Source organism: Condylura cristata, unplaced genomic scaffold, assembly GCF_000260355.1.
Source record: "Condylura cristata isolate star-nosed mole 26May11 unplaced genomic scaffold, ConCri1.0 scaffold00021, whole genome shotgun sequence".
Classification (NCBI taxonomy): Eukaryota; Metazoa; Chordata; class Mammalia; order Eulipotyphla; family Talpidae; genus Condylura; species Condylura cristata.
The window spans coordinates 38512768-38532278 of record NW_004567122.1 but is presented as its reverse complement, the minus strand read 5'-3'; the positions used below and the strand labels follow the sequence as shown (position 1 = coordinate 38532278).

The 19511-nt window shown below is 41.9% G+C and overlaps 1 protein-coding gene across 1 annotated transcript; it reads left to right on the top strand.

Annotated features, from left to right (window-relative positions):
• The first annotated feature begins 1702 nt into the window (after positions 1 to 1702).
• On the top strand, positions 1703 to 10964 carry RBM22 (RNA binding motif protein 22). Its single transcript, XM_004686888.2, has 11 exons — positions 1703 to 1856; positions 2285 to 2338; positions 3308 to 3337; positions 4467 to 4599; positions 5373 to 5473; positions 5577 to 5749; positions 6540 to 6740; positions 7933 to 8097; positions 8372 to 8460; positions 8649 to 8786; positions 9870 to 10964. The coding sequence occupies exons 1-11, from the start codon at positions 1803 to 1805 to the stop codon at positions 9998 to 10000; spliced, it is 1269 nt and encodes a 422-aa protein (XP_004686945.1). The 5' UTR covers positions 1703 to 1802; the 3' UTR covers positions 10001 to 10964.
• The last annotated feature ends 8547 nt before the right edge of the window (positions 10965 to 19511 follow it).

Sequence of the window (19511 nt, the reverse complement as noted above, 5' to 3'; positions counted from 1 at the left end):
CTTTAACCCATTGTGCCACCAGGGAGGGCCCCAAAATATTTAAAATTAAAAAAATAATAATTTTAAGGTTACTAAAAAAAAAAAAAAACCCACTAGGAGTGCAGCAGAAAATCCTGTCTCTCCAGGGTATATACACAGACTCATGGCTGCTAGAGTAAAGAAAAAACTCTACCACTGAAATGGTCAAGGTTCAATCCTAAGCCCAGGATTCTATACCAATACCATTCCAGGTTCCCTGCCAGTGCAAAAGTAATGCTAGAGGATGTAAAAATCTGTGGTACACTGAAATCAACATTCACAACCACAAAACCCAAACCCAGTTAAATTCCTAAGCAGACTGACAAATCCATATGACAAGCCTGTTAGAAGAGGCTTGCCCATTTCTATTGGAGTTCCATTCAATAAAGTAAAACTTAAGCCCAACAGGCAAGTTTGAGGAGGGAGGTCTGAACAGACAAGGAAAGCCCTAAGATTGCCAAGGGAACTGGGCCAAAACACAAGCCACTCTTACCAGAAAGACCAGCCCAGCTCCAGGAATGGAGAGGCAGAGCCAGGACATATTCTGTGTCAAAGGCCAACACTTGAGACCAGACATCCCAATGTCTAACCGGTGCAAACTGAGGCCCCAGCAAAAACAGAGTATAAAGAGCCTGAAATCCTTCCAATGCAGACCTAAATCTCCCTACTCACCGCTGTCTCTGCAGGGTATTTCAAATAAATCCACCTTTCTGTTCTCCACTCTGTCTCCCGTGAATTCTTTCACCCTCACACCTCCAACCTCACCCTGATATTAGAATGCCACAATATCCAAGCATCAATGCTATTTACCAGGCTCTGTTATATAAGCAGTAGTTGGTATTCATTTTTTTTTTTAAGATTTATTTATTTATTCATACAGAACTGGGGTACAGGCCAGAGATGCGGAGGGTGAGAGGCTTCACCAGAGACAAAGTGGGGAGCAGAACAGGCAGATCGACGAAGTACACTGCTGAGGGGAGCAGCGGGCGGGTCAGGAGAGGTCTGCCACGCCGGTATTCAATTTTTAAAAATTGAGATACACAAAGAATAAAAACCAAACCTCTTTCCATACATGAAACAATCAAAAAGAACATACACGAAATGATTGATACTGACTGGCACAGTAGGGTAGGGGTTTAAGCTCTGATTAACACGTTGAAGAATCTACTGTCTTGTCGTTAATAGTCCCTTTTCTATAAAGGATACTCATACATAAAGGAAGTAGTAGTTGCCAAATAAAATAGAACTAAATGTGTCTTTCAGGTAAACAAGTAATTTTTTAGACTAAGTGGTTTGGTATATATATATATATATATATAAATGTATTTCATTGTTTCTATGACGTTAAAATATGAATAGAAAGACTACGTTTTGACTACAGCTAACCCTGGCACCCCTGCAGACCCATTAATTACAGTGAAGTAAGACACCCAAAAGCAAGAAGATCGCCCAGAAGCCCTCAGTGAAAGCTAACGCTGCTTGCCCACCCGGCCCCTCTTTCATTCCTGGTCCCTTCTTTCCCTCACTCAATTTTTAAATTAACCAGCTGTGCTTGCGGTTCTTCATCCCAAGCGAAGTAGGATCTCTAGGGCTGGTCCAAATGCATTCCGAATTTAAGGGAAGGCAATCCAGCAGGTGACATCAAGACGCACCAGGCCTCACCCACAAGGGCGCGCGCGACGCGTAAATACGACGTCATCGGGCGCCAGCCCCCGAGCCTGACGGGATTGTGGCGGTCCTCTCTTCCTACTCGGAAGCGGCCTCTGCCTCCGGACGCTCTCAAGATGGCGACCTCTCTGGGTTCCAACACTTACAACAGGCAGAACTGGGAAGATGCGGTGAGTGTGCCTGTCGGAGGAAGACGGAAGGCGGCGGCAAGGCCGGGCGTCCTGCGGGCGGGCAGCAGCGGGCCTGCAGCGCTGCCCGGAGAATTCCGGGGACGAGCAGCGCCGCGGCCTAGCTGGGACAGAGCAGGAGCCTGGAGGGCAGCCCTCCTGCGGGTTTGGAGCAAGGGAGCTTAGTCAGGGTGCGAGACCAGCCCCGTTTACATCTCTGTCCCCTTTTGGAGCTTGCCTTCTTTTTTCTTGCCACTTGCCGGAAGTGCAGACAGCGCCGCCTCCCGCGACCGGCCCGTGCAGGCCCCCAGGTTCCTGCCCGGTTCATCACCCTCGCTCCTCGCCTCCCCTCCCCCCCGCCACAATGAGTGTGGCTGCGTTGGCAGGGTTTTCTGAGCCTGGCCCTCAACCAGATTTCCCATTTTCACCAGGACTTCCCCATTCTGTGCCAGACCTGTCTTGGAGAAAACCCATATATCCGAATGGTGAGTGCTCCAGTATGAAGTGAGTGTTATTGTTCACGTTCTATCAGGGTGGTGGTATTTGCACCCCGTGGGTGTGCCAAACAGAAGTGATGATGCTTCCTTAATCCAACGGCGACGACTTGCAAAGTACTTTCATGCTTATTCTCTCAACTTTGGGACTGGGCAACAATCCTTTGATGTAGCAATCAAAATAATAGCTAGTATTTGTTGAACATTTGCCTAAAGGGTAGATTTATTAACTGAAGCCAAAGGGAGTCTATGGCTTTTCATAAAGCACGTAAGGAGTAGGGTGGGGAATTTAAATCCAGATATCATGATTCTAGGAATCTCAGCAAATTAGCAGAACTAGTACTAGAAACTAAGCTTCCTGACTCCTAATCAAAGAGGCCTTTTGGCCTGTGAACCTTGTGGTAGTCTTTTGTGTAAGGTAACCCTATCTTTATAGATAAAGATAAAATTAGCACAGTTAACATTTCATAATTGGATTATGATTGCTTTTAAAGATATTTACATATTGAAACATTCAATGTGTTTGAATAGCTTGTGGGACCAGAGCATTTGCTGAATAGAAGGAATCAGCATAAGATGAGTCTGTAGTAGTACTTTCTGTCTAAACTTTGTGCAATGGACTGCCTGTGGCTGCATCTTCCCTGATATGGGCACTGTGAAAACAGGAATTTTAGTTCTTGGGAGAGAGGTAGAAGCCTGAAGAGTTGTGGCTGTGGAAAGACATATACTGTCCTAGAGTTAGAGCCGTACCTCAAATGTACTATTTCTCTGGCTTTCCTCTCATGTCTGTCCTCTCTCCCCCCGCCCTTACCCCCACCCCCAAAGAAAAGGTTAAGTTTTCCCCTCCTTCTTAGGATGCCAGGGATCTCCAGGCATATTTCTTAGATTTTATTTAGGGATACAACAATTTGGTTTTTCTTCCTCCGTAACTCCAGTTCTTTTCTATTTTTTCTGTTTCAGACCAAAGAAAAGTATGGGAAAGAATGCAAAGTAAGTGTCTCTGTGAAAGACCAGTGTTTTCGTTTCTTTTTCTCTGTCAGTTAGCTTCTTGCTACACTTTTGTGGTGCTCCAGTAAAAATGCTATACAACTTTTGTATATCATTTATATGTTCTTTGGCTTTGTAGCTATTAAGTGTGGGTGGTCGGAAAGTGAGTCTTTTAACATAAGAATTTTTTTTTAAGCAATTTTATTTTACTGTATTAACTTTTTTGTATAGAAGAACTGGAGTATAGGCCAGAAATGCAGGGGTGACAGGTGGTAAAAGAATTCACAGAGACAGAGTGGGAAGCAGAACAGGCAAATTGACTGAAATCCATTGCTGAGGGGGAAACTGTGTGAGACAGGAGAGGTCCTCTGCACCATATGTGGATTAGCTCCTGGCCAGGGATTGGACTGAGGTCTTAGCAGTGACAGCTCTGAGACTTAGCCCATAGGCTACCTAGGAGGCCTGACATAGGAATTTTTTTTTAAGATTCATTTATTTATGCATACAGAACTGGGCTACAGGCCAGAGGTGCAGAGGGTGAATGATTCATCAGAGGCAGTGAGGAGCAGAATAGGCAGACTGATTGAAATACACTGCTGAAATACACTGCCAAGGGGAGTAGCAGGCAGGTCAGGAGAGGTCTGCCTGCTGCACTACCAGAGAGGGCTCCCGACATAGGAATTCTTAACATGATGTCTGGATGGCCTTTGACCTGTCCCCAAGCCCCCACAGTTATATACTGGTATTTGACTGTACACATGAGCATTTTAGTTGAGGAGGTAGGTAGGTCATAGCTGTCATTAAAAGGCTATCTCCTTCCACTCTCCTTCCCTTCCAAAAATAAAACTTTTAACAGTCAGATAGGGTGGGGAGGACTTTGACTTTTGATTACTTCATTTCTGTGATTTATTTTTCTTAAACATTGTTAAGTTTGTGTCATTACTGGAGAAAGGTACTTAATGCACATGGGATTGAAGTATGAGATGATGTTTAGAGTAGATGATAGCTGAAGGCTTTTTCTAAACCCTGATTCAGGGATCCTTTCTCTGAGTCTTCCCTTGTTATTAAATTTCCTGGGTTATTTGTTAGGTCAGTACCATTAACACTGTGTGGCTCCTATTTTGTGTTGAAGATTTGTGCACGGCCATTCACAGTATTTCGCTGGTGCCCTGGTGTCCGCATGCGTTTCAAGAAGACTGAAGTGTGCCAAACCTGCAGTAAATTGAAGAATGTCTGTCAGACCTGCCTCTTGGACCTCGAGTACGGTAAGTTCACCCTTTCCAGTGGTTCTGAAAAACAGCAGACTTGTCTTTACATTTCTCACCCTGTTTCTGGCTCTCACTTCACATTGGACTATCTGCTGTAATCTGCTTTACCAGCAAAAGGAGAACCATTCTAATTAGGCCACTGTAGAGCCCTCCTGAACAGCAGTAGGAACTTGAGGAAAAGTTGGGAATAGTCTGAACTGGCCTAAACTTCCCTCGTGGATATCCCGCTAACAAAGGTAGAGGCAATGTAATTTCTTTGCCTGGGACTTCTCTCTGGATACAGAACTTTTCATTACAATCTCTACAAGCTCATAGACTAATTGTGTTTTAGGTTTTTGTCCCAACTATGTTAGGAATGAACTGATTTATTACTACTGTTTCAATATAACTGCTTTGGAGAACTTTTTTTAAACTGTAGATAACTTTTGATTTATGAGAAAAATACTTTTCAACAATAATGTCTATACAATAAAGTAAAAAGGAAAATATGTTTATATTGTCAGGTTTAGAAAGTTGTTCTGATAATCAGAATTCTGGTCACGTTTTTACATATTTATGTTTAGTAAAGAGACATCAAATTTCATGACAGCTCAGGAATTTGGACAATTTCTTTAGTAGTATTTGCATGATGATACTAAAGATTATTAATAAAAGCAGCCGCCATACCAAACAGAAAGTGGAGAAGGGAAGGATGATGCTGTACTTGCTGTACATGTCCAGTGTAGATATGTTCTAAAATACATCTGTATTTTTCCCCTCCTTTGTACCAGGCCTGCCCATCCAGGTTCGTGACGCAGGGTTGTCTTTTAAGGATGACATGCCAAAATCAGATGTCAACAAAGAATACTACACGCAGAATATGGAGAGAGAAGTATGCTACCACTTTCTTGATAGTGTACTTATTTGATAAAGCATTCTTGTGAACTGACAAAGTCTAAATAATTTTTCTTTGGAAATTTGCCCTCCCTGTGTAGATTTCTAACTCTGATGGAACGCGGCCAGTTGGCATGCTGGGGAAAGCCACATCTACCAGTGACATGCTACTCAAACTGGCCCGGACCACGCCCTACTACAAAAGGAATCGACCTCACATTTGTTCCTTCTGGGTGAAAGGAGAGTGTAAGAGAGGAGAGGAATGTCCTTACAGGCAAGAGCAGAATTCCATTTTTAGTATTTGCTTTCAGCTGGTTAGTCATCTAAAAAGAGGGAAATGCTAGTTTAAACTATTAGATTTTCTGCTTCAAATTCTAAGAACATGAATACACCTAGTTGGTATATCTCTCATGTCTTAGGGCTGTTAAATTCAGGAGAGTGATTAAATTGCTTTTTACATACAGAAGAGTTTTTCCTTATACCCAGGCCTTGAGAGATTTAATTGCTATGCCATTTAATAGAGATGTTAACATGAGAAGTTTCTACCTGACATGTCAGCCTTCACTGTCATAGTATACATTGAATATGAATATATAGTTGTGGTCAAATTAAGGCCAGACTTCTGAAGGGTATGTTCCTTGTGTTTTCGTCAAGACCACAAAGCATCTGGATTAAGAAAGTTTGCCTCTTTTAGGATAGGCCATAACTTTAATCAGAGTCTCAGTGGAATGCAACACTCAGATACAAAAACCATTGACCTTGAGAAGGGCTAACCTTATCTCGGTTACCTTGTGTTTGGGAGGGAATCATATAAAAGTATTTCTTTATAATGAAACCCTGCCACCCCACATGGCCACTTAAATGGGTTCTGTACTCTGGCAAGTGTGATGCAGGAAATCCCTTGCTGTCAGCTCGGTCTTGATCACTTTGTTTTGGTGTGCACGTGGTTTTCAAATCAAAGGCATTTCAGGGTATCTGTTTGATACTTAAGTAGTACCAATGGGTGATACATGTAAATGACTCCCTTAGCTTTACTTCTGCATTGTTCTTTCTTGGAAATACAGACATGAGAAGCCTACAGATCCTGATGATCCCCTTGCTGATCAGAATATTAAAGACCGATACTATGGGATCAATGACCCCGTGGCCGATAAGCTTCTAAAGCGGGCATCTACAATGCCCCGTCTAGACCCCCCGGAGGACAAGACTATCACCACACTCTATGTTGGTGGTCTGGGAGATACCATTACTGAGACAGATCTAAGGTTTGTGGATATATTTTTATGAGCTCTGCTTTTTAAAAAAAAAAAAAAAAAAAGATTTATTTGTACATAGAGAACTGGGGTACAGGCCAGAGGTGCAGGGGCGGTGAGAGCATTCACCAGAGACAGAATGGGGAGCAGAACATGCAGATCGACAACACTGCTGAGGGGAGCAGTGGGCGGGTAGGAGAGGTCTGCAGTGCCATGCAGATCACCTCCAGGGCAGGCGGAGTTTGAACTCATGCTGAAGTGGCTTTAGCTTCTTAGTGCTGTGCTTTAACCCACTGTGCCACCAGGGAAGGCCTGAACTCTTTGCTTTTAACTGCCTGGGAATAAATTCGCAAAAATACAGGCAAGCAAGGTAATTCTATACAATGCACATTATGTTTAATGTTTGTAGTTTGTATAGTGCTGACTAGATTTTTATAAAATGGTCCTTTTTGACACCATCGTTGTAATGTTTATCAACTGTGCTTATTCCATCTTTGCCTATGCTAATAATTATATTTAATTTTATTTGGCCTAATAGTCAATTAGAATTTTTAAAGGAGAACACACATCCAAGTAGGATTAAGTAGGAGAGGGAGAGTTTTGCAATTATAAAGCTTTTGGTTTAAGTTGTTGACTTTTTAAAGAGATTGATGTTAGGTGAATTTGTATTTCTCTTGCCTTGTATACTGCTTGACTAAAAGTTTGTAGTGGAAATAACTTTTTCCATCACTAGAGCAGAGAAGAAACTTCTATAAATTTATAACCTTGCCCTTCGTAGGATGTCTTCAGTAAAAACTAAGTGAGCTAGATAATCAGACTCTTCCTTCCTCCTTGTCCTCTTTTTAAAATCTTAATATATATAATTTTCAACATTGTCAGTGTGTGGGTCTTGTACATGGCTGTAATCTGCCACACCCTTACCAAGGGCTTAATGTCCAAAAGGAACTTACTGGAGTCACCCTTCCTCTAGGGGAGAAACCCTGAGATGTTCCATAACCTATCTTTTACTCACTTTTCATTCCCTCTTTTGACATATAGCAACACCTCACAGTAAGGTTAAGTATTGAGGCAACTGCCTGCAAGTCGGTAGGCAGATCATTGTGGGTCAGCATTGTGGTGAGTCAGTGGAAGAGTTAGTAATATAGCAGCCTCATAGGAATACTTGTTGTTAACTCTGGGTTTTTCTCTGCCTGTGTCCCTTTAGGAACCATTTCTACCAGTTTGGGGAGATCCGGACGATCACTGTTGTACAGAGACAGCAGTGTGCTTTCATCCAGTTTGCCACCAGGCAGGCTGCCGAAGTGGCCGCAGAGAAGTCTTTTAATAAGTTAATTGTCAATGGCCGCAGACTCAACGTGAAATGGGGCAGGTGAGAATTAGATGAATTTCAAATCAATAGTACCTTTGCAAAGAATTTTTTCATTCTCTAATATCCTGTGGTGGTTGTGAGAATCCTGCTTTGGAAACCTTTTCAGTGTTTTGGTGTAGTAATCTCTCCTTTGAAAGTTCATGTTTCCTTGTGACCAACTACTATGGCCAAGTCAAATGCCAAGGCATGAAAGGTGGATTTGAGACTTAAACGTAAGAAGCAGAGGTGTGAGAGAAGGGGAGACAAGGGCTGAGGTTGTGTCTCTCTGTGGCAGGTCCCAAGCAGCCAGAGGAAAAGAAAAGGAGAAGGATGGAACTACAGAGTCGGGGATCAAGCTAGAGCCTGTCCCAGGACTGCCAGGAGGTAAATGTAAACCAGAGGCGGGCTGACCAGATACTGGACCGCCAGCTCCATGACCCTGGTGTCAGCGGCGGCGGCAGGACTCTTGCTCCGCCACACGTCAGCTCCATTTTCCCAGCAGGACCACCCAGGTGTAAAGGGGTGGAACGGCTGCACACTTCCCCATAAGTATTGACTTTTCTCTTGTCTAGCTCTTCCACCTCCTCCTGCAGCAGCAGCAGAAGAAGAAGCCTCTGCCAACTATTTCAATCTGCCCCCAAGTGGTCCTCCAGCTGTGGTGAACATTGCCCTGCCGCCACCCCCTGGCATTGCCCCGCCCCCACCCCCAGGTAAGGCCCTCTACCTTCTTAGTCATCAGGTCTGACTTAGCACAGAAAAAGTTTCGTGAAGGTTATCTTTGCACTTCAGCATCAAGTCTAACACATTGAAATCCTCTGAGCTTGCCCCATAGATGTCTACAAGTAGACTTAATTTGTTTTGTTTTGTTTTTTTTTAAAGATTTATTTATTTGCATACAGAGCTGGGGTACAGGCCAAAGGTGCAAGGGTGGTGAGAGGATTCACCAGAGACAGAGTGGGGAGCAGAACAGGCAGATCGACGAAGTACACTGCTGAGGGGAGCAGCGGGCGGGCCAGGAGAGGTCTGCCACGCCATGTGTTCACCTCCGGGGCAGGCGGGAGTCGAACTCATGCAGAAGTGGCTTTAGCTTCTCAGTGCTGTGCTTTAACCCGCTTTGCCACTAGGGAGGGCCTTAATTTGTTTTTTATACTTAATTTGTTACGATTTCTGCTATTTAATTTTCCCTGGCCTGCCAATGAGGGCAACGTTGCTAATTTTCTAAAGGTCGAAGATCTAAGGTTTCCCCTAATATCAGAAAGCAGAATGTTCTTATTTGCTATGATGTGGTAGGTTATTTACTAGTTCTAGGAAATGAATTTTCAAAACTTTTTCTGAGTAACTTTATGGCTAATAGTGTTCCCAGGTAAGAAGAGTTTCCACATAAACAGTATAAGTAGATCATGAGTATCAGGTTCTCCTTGGCAGAATTCTCTGATGAGGTCCCTGGTTTTTGAACGCACTACACTCTGGTGGAAAGCAGCGAGTTAATAATGACAGGCTCATGAGCCTGCTTTCTTCCTCACCTCCCACATCCTGACTGAATCCTGTCTGACAGACTCAGCGTGTTTGATAGATAGCAGGAGGGTTTCCTTTTAGCTTGGACTCACAGGAAAGATTGCTAAACCCAAGGAAGTAATACAGGTCAACTTTCCTAAGCAAGTCTTACACACCAACATTTTCTGGGTCCTTTGCCAGTTTGATTTATGTATAGGTGATTTGACCTAGATGCAGAAGTTTGAACAGTTGTCAAGGGGATTGTTAAGCCTAACGCATCTGTCCTCTACCATCTGCAGGTTTTGGGCCACACATGTTCCACCCAATGGGACCACCCCCTCCTTTCATGAGGGCTCCGGGACCAATCCACTATCCTTCTCAGGACCCTCAGAGGATGGGAGCTCATGCTGGGAAACACAACAGCCCCTAGCATCTTCTCACCACCCCGTGGCTCTGCGGAAGAAAGGGCGTTTAAAAATCCCAGTAAATGAATCTTGGAATAAATATATTTCTCCTTCCTTTGTAGTTTCCATGGTAGCTGAATGTGTTCAGATGTGGGCAGTCAGAGAACGACAGCCATGCTTTCCTACACATATTCAAAGGATTGATGGACTTCATATAAGCTGCCATTAACACATCTGGTTACTACTATAACATTACTAATAAAACTTAATGCCTCTTCCCTTACCTCTATGGAGAACAAGAACTGGGTGAATTGAAATGTCCAATGGAGTTACCATCATAATTATATGTTCATTTTGTATCTTTTTTGGGGGGGCAAAATTGACCTGCGGTTAAAAAAAAAACTTGACCATTTTTATGTCCATTGGGTATATTTCTTTTTACCATCTGAACAGATTCCTGGTACTAATCATTGTAGTGGCCTGAGTGTGATGTAATGCTTCTGAAGTCACATCCTCAGAGAGACAGTAGGAAACAGCACCCAGCACAGCCCAGGTCTTTTCTTATCTCTCCTTTCCTCATTTATTACTAAAGGAATCTGCTGATAGTTTTGCTTCTCTACGATACCAAAAAAGACAAAACAGAAATTAGTTTTTATTCCTGTCAATCAAATGGAAACACAAATGTGGAGCTGTGTATCAATGAAGAGATCTGGGATGAAATGATTTCAAAGGACTTCTGGAAAACACTTTCACAATCTGTAACACAAAAAACATCGGAGTATGTTTGAGTGGAAGACTTGTGATCCACACAGAGACTTTGACCTTCAGCATTCACCTTCGTGTGTCTTCAGTGTCTCATTTTAATTCCTTGCTTCTGGGCAGGGGACTATTTGGTCTTAGGATGTTTTGGATATAACTGAACTGTAGATGGAGGGAAAATTGATGTTGTGTTGCGTTTTTGTTTTTAAAAAATTAAAACGGGTCAATTTTCCAAGTGTTGTCATTGGCTTATTGCTAGATTTGTTTATCCTTCGAGAATTTGAGGTCAAAGCAAGTCTAAAACAAGATGTATGTAAATGTAAGTTTCTGTGTAGCCTGTTGGTTTTCATCTCTCTCTACTGTGGTGGTACAAAGGCCCAGGCCTTTTGCAGTACTTTGGTCAAAGATTTGGAGGAGGTTGAGACAGGCAACAGTGTGATGGTGGACGGGTGGTGGCTGTTAAAAGTCCTCATACTGTACAAGTCATTTAAAAGGGAACATAAATGTTACCTGCAAATCCATTTTTTTTTTCCTGAAGCCAGTTTTATACCAATTTTATTTACTATTTTTATGGAAAACACTTTCACAATCTGTAACACAATTGTGTTACACCCTGTTTTAACCTCTCCAGGGGATTTTTTTTTTTTAAACATAAGTCAGCATATATCAAAAGTACAGAATAGTGCTCACTTAGTATTTGTAAATAAATCAGAATTATGCACAAGTAGGTTTGGACAAAAACTTGATGTGTTTTAACAGATTTTCCTTTTCCACTAAGGAAACCCACTGGGTTATACTTAGTGGAAAATCGTTGCTATTCTTAAGCTTGATTGTAATTACAGCAACCCTAAGAGCTCTGTCCTGCTGACTGAATGCACCAGAGGCTGATTCCTGGAAGCTGGGAGAATCACAAGGAACGAACCCAGGTTCTGCACTGCTCTGAGAGCATATGATGGGAGGAGTTTTATAGTAAGCCATTAAAATCTGCAGTTAGTTGTTACAGCAGCTAGTGATAGCTTGAATCACAGATTTAGCAAGACACATGTTTATAGATTGCCTGAGTTCAAGTCCTCAACCTGTTGAGTCAACACCTCATCTCCCAATCCTTCCATTGCCTGTAAAGCTCTACCTCTCGTGGAGAAGGCTCAGAAGGAACAACATCATGATCATTGAGATATTTGTGCCTGAGGCAAAGAGATGTAACTAATGTGACCTGAAATAAGTGGAGAGGGAAGAATCCAGTGTGACACCCTCATCGTACCCCCCAGCTTTCTGGCTTGGACACTAGATAGGATACCTTTTCCTGAAATTGGAGGCTGGGAGAGATAAGATTGGAAGTAAAGCTAGGAAAATAGTTCCAGTGTGGGATCTGGTGAGTTTAAGGTACCTATGCAAAAGACCAGTGGGTATTCCCAGCTTAAAGGGCATTGGAGCTTAGAAGAGATCGGGGTGTATGAGTTGGAATGAAGCAGAATTTGAAGCCCTGTCTATGGAGTGAAATCCTGCAAGGGAGGGAAACAGGACATAGTTCTGAAGTTTCTGTGGATCTAAGTAAGCATCTAGGTGGTTTTTATGTCAGTGAAGCAAACATTACCCTTTGAATCTAGTCTAGAATGAGATTTATCCTAAGATTAGAAAATGCTACCCTCACCAGAAGTCTTATAGGCTCCATTATTTCTTCCCAACGTAGTATAAAAAATTTGGACATACAAAAAACTGAAAGACATTTACTGTGAACATGCATATATTTACATATATTGAAATTCACACATTTGAATGTCATAAGAGTGTTGACAAATGTCAACCAATGTGACCCAACCCAAAGCCAAGATGCAGGACATTATGATTCAGAAAATTTCTTTAGTCAGTACTCACATCTCACCAATCTCTAGAGGCAACTACAATTCTGATTTTTTTTGCCATAATTAGTTTTATTTTATAACTTAATATAAGTGGAACTATACAACAAACTTGTGATTAGCTTTTCAAATTCGTGCTGCTGGGGATTTTGTTATTTTTATTAAGGTGATGTCGGTTTAATCATTGTGTTTCAGTTGTATTGGTTGACAGCATACAACACCACGCCCACCACCACAGCACCAACAACCCTCCTCCACAGTGGCTGGCCTCCAGCTCTTTGATAAGCCCAGTTCTGCAGTCAGAGTCCAAGGGTCTACTTTGTTTTGGCTTTGCCTATTTCTTTGGTTTTGTGTCTTTGTATTCCACATGTGAATAGCATCAGTATTTGTCCTACTCCTTCTGGATTATTTCAATTAGGACAATCCCTTCCAGTTCCATCCATGTTACTACAAAGTACAAGATTTCATATGTTGTTTTTCTTTGTTTTCAATATATATTGCTGAGTATTGTGTTTATACACCATACCTTAATCCATCACTGGGCACTTAAGTTTTTTCCATATCTTGATATTGTAAATAATGCTGCAATGAACATAGAAGTGAATGTGCTTTTTCAAATTAGTGGGGTTTTTTTCTCTAGATGGACACCTAAAAGTGGAATTGCTGAATCGCAAAGTAATTACAATTTTTTTAAGGTAGAAAAGCAATGTATTCCATTATAAGCATTTACATAAGTTAACCATGGAGAGTAACAGGCCTGCAGGTGAAACAGACCACCCAAAATAGAGATTGTATCAAACTAGTGCCCAAGGACCAAGTCCTAAAATAGAAATTCCTATCTAGGATTAATTTAATTTTAAAAACAAGTCGAAACTATGAACTCACTCTTCTCAACCTGACAGTCTTCCTGCAGTATAGCTGTCAGGTAAAAACATATTTTCACAATATGGTGGCCCCATAGTTTTTTTTTTTTTTTTTAAAAAAAACCATTTGGGCCCTCCCTGGTGGTGCAGTGGGTTAAGGATGTAACACTGCACGTTAGCCACAGCTGCCTTAATTCAAGTTTGATCCCCTGCCCCAGAGGTGACCCACATGGCACAGCAGACCTCTCCTGATCCGCCCGCTGCTCCCCTCAGCAGTGTATTTTGTCAACCTGCCTGTTCTGCTCCCCACTCTGTCTCTGATGAATCCTCTTGCCACCCTTGCACCTCTGGCTTGTACCCCAGCTCTGTATGCATAAATAAATAAATCTTTAAAAGAAAGAGTATTCCCTCTCTTGTTTGAACTAATTTGTTGACAGTACCTCACGTAGAAGTTTAGCTGAACAAAATCTGTGTTCAAAACAGTGATAAACTCAAGGCTGACAAAATAAAGTGGGGAGTCTAAAGTCACAAAAATCATGGACATAATGCCTGTACTTGTCCTTTTCCTGGTCCTGCCTTCAGGATCCTCAACATAAATGTTCTCTGTCCTTTGTGTTCTGATACAAAACAAATCACCAAGGGTTCCCTGGAGTTCCCAGAGAAATCAGGTCTTTTAGTGAGTCCTAGGGAAAGTTGTTGATTAGGCAGCTTTGGGGACAGGGCGGGCAGGGACTTCAGAAGAGTTAGCGTCTCCGTCTGAGGTAAGGACAGTGCATTCTAAAAAGTGCTAACCAAAATATACCCCAGAGATGAGGTCAGGACGTCAAAGAGGACTAAACAAAGATAGTAAAAATTGAGAGAATAAGACCTTGGACAGGAGAAGTAAACTCAGAGCTGGGAAATGGGCACTTCTCCCTGGAGGAATGTAGCCACTGGGAGAAAAAAGCTAATCACAAAGTAGGTGATAAGGTTTTTGCACAGAGGGCAAGAAAAGGCTTAAGTGCCCCTAGACACACCCCACGATGGTTTCATTGCTCCTCCGAAGTGCTGCAAACCTGGGAATCCTTACTTCCTTCCTTTAAGTAAACTTTACTTTCTTAACGTTTGTTTCTCTCTGATTGTCTACTTGTCTAAAATGTCTGAATTCCTTTCTATGGCTTCCTAGGACAAGACCCTTGTGGTTCAAGGAGTAAATGAACAACACACACGGGCATCATTAGCAGTGTGACCCCCATCAGCAACTCTGGTGGCCCATCTTCTGGGATTAGTCCTCTCCAATTTTACTTTAATCCTAGATCAGTACCACTGGAAGCCAAAACATCCACTGAACTTGGAATATCTTCCTTACTGCCACTTATGTCTCATCTCCAGATTCCACAAGCCAACACTCTTGTCATCCAACCCTGTGGGCAGAGCAACTCACTAGGAGGATTGAAAGTGGCTCACTTCAGCGCTGAGAGAGCACCAGCTGAGGGGCTTGGTTGGAAGTCTTGTTTGGCAATGGATCCCAATCTTAAATATGAAGTTTCTGGCTAAGTAGAGACTCAAGGAGCAGACACCAAGAAACATTCTGCTACTGCTCTATATTCCATAAAGATGGTCTTCACAACCCCAACGTTCCCTTCCTTTGAAACAGCACTGATGTCCCATGAGCAGCTCCTGTGGCTACCTGATGCATAAAGTAAATGCCCACTGAGATCGGAGTTCCAGGTAACCCCACAGCCTTCCTCCTGATATGCACACAGATGCACATCTCGATTGCCTTCTCCAGAAGGCTCTGATTTAGAAAGATGTTTCCAATAGTCAAAACGATATCGCTGGGTGGAGTCTTTGTTGCAATGAAGCAAGGGCCCTGGGAACTTATTTGGATCCCATTTGCTTTTCTTTCATAGCTTATCTTGATTTCTACTTCAAGATTTCTACGAACTGAGCCAAAGCCTTCAAATTCTCCTTTCTCACTGTCATAGCATGAAGCAGCTGAGCATCATTGTTAGAGAACTGCACCGTGGCTATAGTGCATAGGTGATTTTGTTCACCTGGTGTGTGTGTCCCAGGACAAATAGGTGAATGTTGAAATCTTTTCTGTCTAGTCACATGTGGAAGTCACCCTGCAGTTAGGCTGGGGCATTTCAAAACATGGGTCAACACCAAATCATAAAGAAAAGTGACGTCTTTTGTATTTTGTACTCTGTTGATCACATGTTCTTCTGCGGTGTCATCAAATGCCCCTGCCTTTCTGGCTCTGGTGAGCAGGCAAGCGGGGGTGGTGCTGGGGTCCAGGAGGATCCTGGGGTTCAGGTGTAGGAGGGGCAGGGAGGCTACCTTTCTTTAACATTTTAAAGGTCCTCCATGCTATTTCAATAGAAGTCCATAGAAACTGGACTAATCTTCATCCCACCAGTTTGCTTTTCTCCAAACACTCATCAACGTTTCCTGTTTCCAGGGTATTTTTCTATGCGAGTCATTCTCACAGGTCTCACACCAGAGCCAGCAAGGGAGGGACATTTGATGACACAGCAGAAGAACGTGTGATCAACAAAGAGCACAAAATACAAAAGACGTCACTTTTCCTAATGATTTGGTGATGACCCATGCTCTGAAATGGCACAGCCTAACTGCAGGGCTTGATTTGCATTTCACTGACAAGTGATGGTGCTGTTGGAGAGTTCCAGGAGAAGTGATGCAGAGGTGAGACAACTGTCTTGAGCCTGAAGCTTCTAGAGAACAGCTGGAGTCTGAATGGTCAGGAGACACAGGTCAATACAACGGTGTCTCCTTGGGAAAAGGGCCACTCAAAGCGGAAGCTAGGGTATTCAAACACCTGCCACTTCCTACCACGGGACTAAAACCAAAACAAAGAATGCTTGAACAAACTTCAGGTCAAGAACTATTCACTAACAGGAACAAACACTGCAGGATAAGGATCTGTGCTGGAAAAGAGAATTCCTGGCCTGTGACTTAATATAAACTGTACTCCTTGTCCATTGCTATATTGAGTATTAAAAATAGCTAGAGTGGAAGCAGACATAGACTGTGAGACACAGAGGCCAAAGTTGGCTTAGTGAGGGGACCACAGTAGGAAGCTTGAATTCCTCGGTCTATTGGAGATGATACATTAGTGCCCTACAGTGCTGTTCTTCTTTTATACGTACCTCACCCGTACCAATAATAATAATATTTCAACAGGTGCAAAGACAGCAGTCTGAAAACCTATCCTTATCACAAACCACAAAAGAAAAAAAATTTAAACAAGGAGACAAAAGAACACATTACATTATATCAGAACAAGAAACCCTGAAAGGAGACCCAACCCAGCAGAACTGCAGAACAAATAGAGTCCAAGGTAATAGTTCTAACAATGGTTATGGTACTAAAAAAAAATGAATACGTAAAACAAGAAGAAGACAAAAATAGAGAAAATGTGAGGCAGCTGCAATTAAAAATAATGGAACTCGGAAAAACAAAAACTGGTTTTTTTTTAAAGATTTATTTATTCGTACAGAACTGGGGTACAGGTCAGAGATGCGGAGGGTGAGAAGATTCACCAAAGAAAGAGTGGGGAGCAGAACAGGCAGATCAACGAAGTACACTGGAGGGGAGCAGCGGGCGGGTCAGGAGAGGTCTGCCTTGCCATTTGGATCTCCTGCGGGGCAGGCGGGGATCGAACTCATGTGGAAGTGGCTTAAGCTTCTTAGTGCAGTGCTTTGACCTGCTGCGCCACCAGGGAAGGCCAACAAAAACTGTTTTTAAAAATACAATTGAGGAGCTCAACAGAAGGCAGTGAAGAAAGTAAGAAAGCTTAAAAGCACACTGTTGGAGAAAACACAAATAAAACTTCATGTAGAAAAAAGAATTTTAAAAAATTAAAATAGAATAAGTGTCCTTTGGGACAACTTAGAGAAATAATATCCATGTTATGAGGATCCCAGGAGGAGAAGGAAAGGGGATACAAAATTTACTTAAAGAAATACTTGTTGAAATTCATCTCCATCCGGGAAACAAACCAGACATTCTGAGAGATCCAAAGAGTTCCAAACAGAATAATGCCAGGCAGACACCCCAGGGAAAGTTATAGCAAAGCTGTTGAAAACCAGTGACGAGAATAGAATATAGAAGACATTGAGCAGCCAAAGGATAACCTATAGGGAGACACCAGTTAGACTGTTGGGGGTTTTAGTAGAAACATTACAAGCACGAAGGAACTAGGAGATATTTAAAGTACTTAAGAAAAAAGAATAAGGAAAGCAAAACTAAAACAAACACCAATATCAACACCAAGTCACACGTGAAATAAATTCTAAGGAATTTACTATAGAGCAACAGAACAGGAGTATTAAGGCAATAGACATCTCAATCACTTAACATGGAAAAAGAGGGAAGTAACAATGAACAATGGGCCCATCAAAATTACCAAAACCATACTATCCTACAATCAACTCACCATATACTAATCTTAGTAGAAACATCAAGCAAAAATTAATCAAAGACAACAGAAATATAACTTAAACAAAACAGTGTGAAATCCTCAAGAAATAAAGCAAGCCAAATCCCAAAACACAAAAAACAAGCACCTAACAAAATGGATGAGTATACTTTATGTCTCAAAAAATCACTTTAGGGCCCTCCCTGGTGGCACAGCAGGTTAAAGCACAGCACTAGGAAGCTAAAGCCACATCAGCATGAGTTCAATCCCTGCTCCGGAGGTGACCCACATGGCGCAGCAGACCTCTCCTGACCCACCCGCTGCTCTCCTCAGCAGTGTACTTCATCAGTTCTGCCTGTTCTGTTCCCCACTCTGTCTCTGGTGAATCTTCTCATTGCACCTGCACCTCTGGTCTGTACCCCAGTTCTGTATGCATAAATAAATAAATCTTAAAAAAAATCACTTTAAATGTAAATGGCCTGAATTCACCAGTCAAAAGATGGACTGCGGCTGAATGCATTCAGTAGAAAATCAGACCTTCTGTTTACAAGAAAACCACATTAACAACAAAGACTCATAGGCTTAGCGGCTGGAAGCAAGTAATACAAGCAAATGGCAACACACAAAAAAATCAGGAACACCTATAACTGATAAAATAGACTTCCAGTTAAGAAATATAAAAGAAGAAAGAGATGGACGCTATATTATGATTAAAAATCTAATACAATAAGATCAAATAACATTGATAAATATATAGTCACCAAATGATGGGACAATGAGAAGCCTAGGACAGTAACAGAACTAAAGAGAGATAATGACAAAAACACAACCATGTTAGGGAATTTTAACACCCATTCACAACAATGGACAGATCAACAAGACAAAGAATAAATGAGAAAAATTAGTCTTAAATGAAGAGGTAGACCGTATAGATCTAACATTCATCTACAGTACACTTGGCCCAAAAACCATTGCATACACAATTTTTTTAAATTATAATAGTTTATTTTTACATCATTTTGTGTCTTTTCCCATCTCAGGTGTAATCCCCGTGGGTTTCCCATCACCAATTCACCCTTGTGCCATCACCAGAGTCCAGTGCATTCCCCCCCCCCTTTTTGATCCCGTAAAAATGTCTTTGGTATCTAGTTGTTCATTATTATTTCCTTCCCCCAACCCCGTCCTTCATGCTCCTGCTATGAGTGAAACCATCTGGTATTTTTCTTTTTCTTTCTAGCTTACTTCACTGAGCATGATCCTTCCCACTCCATCCATGTTGCTGCAAAAGGCATGAGTTTATCTTTCTTGATTGCTGAGTAATATTCCATTGGCATGCACAGTTTTATTAAAAAATACATATAAAATATTTTAAATACCAGGTATAAATTATACTTAGTATATTCTCCCTGACCATAATGTCACAAAGTTAGAAATCAGCTATAAGGGGGGAAATACGAATAGATGGAGAATAAATAACATACTGTATAACAGCTACTTGACAAAAGAGGAAATCAAAACAAAAGTTAAAGACCATCTTGAGAATGAAAATAATGATAAGTTACCAGAATCCATGGGATGCAGTCTTAATGGTAGGATATAACTGAATTAGAACTACATTCAAAAGCAAGAGAAA

Coding starts and splice junctions, on each gene's coding strand:
- RBM22 (XM_004686888.2), top strand. CDS start 1,803: ATGGCGACCTCTCTGGGTTCCAACACTTACAACAGGCAGAACTGGGAA. Junction 5,474..5,576: donor CGCAGAATATGGAGAGAGAA/GTATGCTACCAC, acceptor CTCCCTGTGTAG/ATTTCTAACTCTGATGGAAC. Junction 8,098..8,371: donor CTCAACGTGAAATGGGGCAG/GTGAGAATTAGA, acceptor TCTCTGTGGCAG/GTCCCAAGCAGCCAGAGGAA.